Genomic DNA, 5,993 nt, shown 5'->3' on the forward strand with positions numbered 1-5,993 from the left:
GCAACCTCCCAAGAGTGGGATTTATTAAGAATCATCGCTTGATTTTGGCCAATAAAAAGTGGACCCACTCTTTAAAGAGCATGTCTATCTTGTTTTTGGTTTGTTCTTAAGAATGCTCAAATAATAGAGAACAACAAAAATAATAATTACACACTCTAGGGAAATTCGACTGTATTTATAATTGAATTTGAAATGTTATGGTTACTTTATTTGACAAATTTTGATAAAACTTTATTGTTTGTGATCACATTAAAATGTTAATGATCGTGTGATAGTTTATAATTATCTTTACTTTTTTCATTGCTTTCTTATTCTTTATGTTGTGTGTTTGGGTTTTTGGCTTGCTTTTAATTATTCAATTTTTTATATAAACTTGATAATAAAAAAGCAATTAATTAGTTCTGGTTATAGTTTAAATTTTTATTATAATTAAATTATAATTTTTACCATTTAACCCAAACTTGTCGTTTAAGTCAGGCGTTTCCAAAATGATTATTGCCGAAAATGTGGTATTATAACGTACGAATTTATAAGAGAAAATGAACATTTTGGTTATAAAATGGTGACGTGGGTAGTTTGGATTGTGATTTTGGAAACCTCTGGTTTAAGTCAAACTTGTCATACTGTATTAATATAATACTTGAATAACTATTAAAAATTAAAACAAAAAAATACTGTTTAAATCAATAATAATTATTATTATTCATAATAGTAATATGAATTATTATTATTAAGATTTATTATAATTTAATTTTACTAAATTAATAAAAATCTAATTGGACAAACTATTTTTTATTCTAAAATAATAAAAAATAAAATTTTAAAATTTTAAACATGAAGAAGTTGGATGGTCATAGTGCAATGATTGTTTCAATATATTTTATGTCCATGGACGATTTCATACGCTTTGAGTGTTTGCAAAAGATTTGAAAAAACAGTTGACAAGTTCCATTTTAATCCGATTCCACTCACCAAAACACAACTCAAATACTTTACACAGATTGAAACGTTTCATCAATATCACAAAGAAGACGAACCATTTTCTGACATACACTTTTTTAAACGGATCATTTACTATCCAACCAGTTACATGTATTATCATTTGATGAAAGACACAAACGAGAGTTATAAATTTCTTCATTTGATGTATGGGTTAAGCGAACGTTTATTTTTTTGGCGACGAAGTTCCAAAAAATGTGAATATTTTGGGAGATTCGTGTTTCTCATCGTGTTATTTTTTAACATCAATAGACTTCAAATCTCCTTTTCAAAGAAGTGAAAGTGATAAGTATCATTTAACTGCTCTTGGCAACAGTTGCTTTCAAAAATGTACAAATTTGAGATCAGTGATATTAAACAATGAAATCATTTCGTTGGGAAATAACTGCTTTTCTGAATGTGAAATGTTGAGAAAAATTGTTTTACCAACAAATTTGTTGTTTCTTGGAAATAACTGCTTTTCAAATTGCGTCAATATATCGAAAATAAAATGCCCAAAATATATTAAAACAATTCCACAGAGCTGTTTCAGTTTCTGTAATTCTTTAAGAGAAGCCAAATTCTCTCCAAACACAACTAAATTTGAAGAGAACGCGTTTTACGAATGTAAATCACTTGAAAGGGTGTTTGTATCGAATGACACTGTAAGTCTTGGAAATTTCTGCTTTTTCACGTGTGTGGCGCTGTCGGAATTTAATTTCCCATTAAACTTAAAGACAATTGGAAAATTCTGTTTTTCAAATTGCTCTTCACTTTCAATTATTAATATTCCAAAAGGTATCTCAAGACTCTCAAAGTGTTGTTTTAATAGTTGCAGTTCTCTTGTTGAAATTGTATTGCAAAATGATTTAAAAGTGTAGGAAGAAGTTGTTTTGAAAATTGTGTTACACTTAAAGGTGTGAATATCCCCCTTGCTGTGACTTTTTTGGGAGACTCCTGTTTAACAACTGCTCGAATCTTGCTGAAGTTTACATGCCAAAGAAGATGAAGTTCATCGGAAATTATTGTTTTGCTGAATGTAAAAATTTGTCAAAACTAACTTTCCCAAGTGAAGTTGTTGTTGGCGATTTTGTGTTCTACAATTGCATTCGACTTGGACAATTTGACATTGTCGCTTTAAAAAAGGTTGGGCGTTTTTTGTTTTCAAAATTGCAAAAAGCAAACTGATGATGATCTTTTAAAATAAGTTTTGTTGTCTTTTTGGTGTTAGCTTATATCTTTTAGTTTTAATTTTTATTGATATAAATAATTGATGCAATCAAATAGTGTTTTTATGACAAAAAATAGCGATAATCAAATCAATTATCAAAACATCATTTTTCCAAATGCACCAAAATCAGACGATTTTATTTTTTGTTTTAACTTGTTTCCTTGTTTGACTTGTTTTTTGGTTTTATCTTTTGGGGGAAGCTTTGGCTCTTTCAATAATTTCTCATTCAATTTCTTATCTGGTTCAAGTTTATTCGGACTAATTACTTTTGGTAAAATTTCTTTTTTCAAAGGCTGATTGATTTCCAATTTTTTGATTGGTAGGATATTTGGCTTTGATAAAGTCAAATCATTATCTTCAAACGTTGTATCGAAATAGTCACCATCGAAATTCATTGATTCACCACATGTTAATGAAAGTAAAACTGCAATAATAAGCAAAAATGTAGTCATTAAAATAAAATATTTTTCTTGTACTTTATGAGTTTAAATACAAAAACATATAATCACTATTTTTAATTACAACATGTGGTTAGACAAAATTCTGCATGGAAGCTGTTATTTTAAGTTTGATTTATCATTAAAGTTATTAAATAATATTTTTGTTTTATTGTATATAATAAATTATTTAAAAGGTGATTGTATTATTACCCTTACATACTGATTCGTTTTTTACACTTGGAATTATAAATTACAACATTTGACTTGTTGTAGAAATTGAAAAAACAGTAAAATTATGTGAATTTTTGACCAAACTTAATTATAAACTTTAGAAATTTATTATTAAAAACAAAATTGTACTTGAATATATTGAATGAAACGGACGAACAACATTGTTTTTTTGAATGAACACTTATTATGTTTTGTAGGAACGAAAAAAGAACTTCTTCATTTATGTCTTTTTTGTTTTAAGCAGATAAAAATCCCTGATACTCACTCTTTTTAAAAATAGTTGGTACAACAAATGGTACATTTAAAATAGAATCAGAATTTGGTTATAAAACAACAAGCGATGTTATATTTACATGAATTTTTAACCAATATTGAAATTGAATATTAGTTAATAAATACAAATAAATAAAAGAAATATAACAACTATACTTAAAACTTGTTAATAGATATTGTAATTTTTTAACCTTTGTTATTTAGACAAAAATTTAATATATTTTAAATTGCAAACAACTTATTTACAAAAAACAACAATTTTATCAAAAATTAAAAAAATTCCAAATTATGGTTGACCCGTTTTATAGTAAAATATACTTATATTAATTTACGAAAATAAAAGAAATTTTAATGATTCAAATTCACAACTATCAGTGGCTTGTAATAAAATAAAAATGAATAATAATTCATAGCCTAAACAAACTGAATCGTGTTTTTGTAAACATCTCTACACACCGGGCAGAATTTAGATTGTTGAACGTTAAAACATGGTTACACATTGCAACGTGTCGCATGGAAACATATCAATATTTGCATTGTTTTTCAAGCATAATAAACACAGTTCCAAACACATACTTTTTCTTTTCACTTTCCACGCCTTTCTCCTCTTTTTTCTTCCAAATTAAAGCAGATATTTGTGCCTTTGTTTCGTTGATAGAGTACAACATATCGCAAATTCCGTTTTTCTTTTGGTTCTGAAATGTCTTAATTTTGAGATCTCCATTGCACTGAATTCCCTTCAAAATAGGCACAACCGTCGCACCATTAATACCACTGCAAAGTTCAATTGTTTTCGTCTGACTTGCGTTTGAACAAACTTCTTTTATTGGTGTTATTTCTCCAAGACAACTCTCTTCGTTGTATTCTAAAAGGTTTTGTTCATAGCCAAAAAGTTCAATGAACATTTTGTTGACATACAAAATAGATGAAGTCTATGTTTATTTGTGTTTGCGACGTTAAATAAAATATTGAACTGAATACTAAATAACCGGGAATGTAATACATGGTATCCAGATTACGCAGACGAAAAGTGGTGTTTTGTATTGGAGAAACATATTCGATTAATCCGTGGTGCTCTGTAAAAATGGCATAAGATACTATTATGTAATTAATTTACTATTAATTACATAATTATTAAAAAATTATTTATTATTTATTATAATATATGGTATTTGTTAATTTAAAATAACTATAAATTGATATTATAAGTTGTAGTAAATTAAATTATTAAATAATATCATAATTAAAAATGAAACCCATAATTATTGAAAATGGCAATAATTATAAATATAAAGAAATAAAAAACAAGAATTAGACCGTACGACTAGGATCATTCTTAGAGTATGTCACTTTCTATCTAACAAATAGAATTCACAAAATAGGATGAAGACTTTCATCACTTCAGTGCCAAAGGGAGATACGCAGCAATGCACGATGAACTGCTTGTTGAGGGGTCGAGTGCGTGCACAACACTCTGAGATGAGAGGCACTGAAGTCTGTCTGACTATTTTTTGTGTATTTTGTTTATTTTATTTAATTAGAAGTATATTTTATATAGAATTTAAATTGATAAAATAAAACAACAATAATAAGACAGTAATTAAATCAAATTGAATGGCAATCAGATAAGAGCAAATTGTGAACGTATTTCAATGTGTGTTGGATTCTTACCTTTTGGTTTCTTGTTCTTGAGATTTTGATAAGCCCACCGTTTCTGTTTCTTATCGTCTTGCTTGTTCAGTGTGATGTATGTGACTGTTTTGACTGCCTTTTTATGTAAAGGCTTGTTGTGTTTTGTTACAACATTTCCAAACATCTCCAAGTGGATCACCATGCTTTCTGATGACTGTTCTGACATCAGTTCCTTTTATCCAACATGACACGTCTACACAATCCATTTGTCAAGACTCAATATCAAACTTTGAGTCTTGACACTTTAATACAAATACAACAATACTTTTATGTGAAAACATAACTTTCATTTATAATATTGAAAACAAAAAATATGAAAAAGCAGTGAATTAGTTACTGCACCATTTTGAGAATCTCCTCAAGTACTTCAGAACTTCCAGGCGCCTTTTTCACGACTTTCTTGTTTTGGAAGAAGACAAATGTGGGAAGTGATGCAATTGAGTATTCAGCAGCATAATCAGTTGCTGAAGTTGCATCAACTTTGAAGAATTTGAGGTTTGTGTGTTCGTCAGCAAGTTTGTCCATCATTGGCGCACTTGCCTTGCACTTTGCACAGTCGGGAGAGTAGAAGATTACAAGAACGTTCTTGTTGTTTTCGATTGATTGTTTCACTTCTGCAACATTGGTAGTGTATGTCACTGGCATGTATTGATGTTAAGTTGTGTGATTTGGTTGTTTAAATACACACCGATTGTTTCAACACACAGTTACCAATGACCAGATGTTGTAATAACTCTGTCGCGATTTATAATTTTTCACATTAAAATTGTTTCATTTTTTAATTGTTTGGTATTTGATATAGTAAAAATATAGATAAATAAATTTTAATATATAAATTCAGCCAATTAATATATTATTTGTTGTGTGGTCGTTTTTTATACAAATTTAATTCAATCAATATAAACAGTATGTTTAAAAAGTTAAATACAAACACGTTAAAATAAGAAAAATAATTTTATCATTTTTTAATAACTATAATTTGTTGGTAATGTTTTATTTAACAATTTTTGGTATTTTTCAAATAACACAATAAGATATTGCCATTTTGATGGGTTTTCGGTTTTGTAATTACTTACCGAATATGTGTTAAGCCAAAAACATCTTAACTTATATCAAAACACAACTGAACACAACTATAACATATTTAA

At 27.9% G+C, this 5,993-nt stretch overlaps 3 protein-coding genes across 3 annotated transcripts; 1 reads left to right on the plus strand and 2 right to left on the minus strand.

Annotated features, from left to right (window-relative positions):
* Positions 1 to 1,403: 1,403 nt before the first annotated feature.
* On the plus strand, positions 1,404 to 2,166 carry EIN_194110 (hypothetical protein; the record flags this gene model as incomplete). The annotated part of the gene is made up of 2 exons (XM_004255415.1): positions 1,404 to 1,795; positions 1,896 to 2,166. 2 exons carry the CDS (start codon positions 1,404 to 1,406, stop codon positions 2,164 to 2,166), a joined length of 663 nt encoding a protein of 220 aa, XP_004255463.1.
* Positions 2,167 to 3,677: 1,511 nt separating this feature from the next.
* Positions 3,678 to 4,058, minus strand: EIN_194120 (hypothetical protein; the record flags this gene model as incomplete). Its single annotated transcript, XM_004255416.1, has 1 exon — positions 3,678 to 4,058. One exon carries the CDS (start codon positions 4,056 to 4,058, stop codon positions 3,678 to 3,680), a length of 381 nt encoding a protein of 126 aa, XP_004255464.1.
* A 1,120-nt stretch (positions 4,059 to 5,178) lies between these two features.
* Positions 5,179 to 5,490, minus strand: EIN_194130 (thioredoxin, putative; the record flags this gene model as incomplete). Its single annotated transcript, XM_004255417.1, has 1 exon — positions 5,179 to 5,490. One exon carries the CDS (start codon positions 5,488 to 5,490, stop codon positions 5,179 to 5,181), a length of 312 nt encoding a protein of 103 aa, XP_004255465.1.
* Positions 5,491 to 5,993: the final 503 nt, after the last annotated feature.

The sequence above is a fragment of the Entamoeba invadens genome (assembly GCF_000330505.1).
Source record: "Entamoeba invadens IP1 unplaced genomic scaffold scaff_1105074726617, whole genome shotgun sequence".
NCBI classification, from domain to species: domain Eukaryota; phylum Evosea; order Mastigamoebida; family Endamoebidae; genus Entamoeba; species Entamoeba invadens.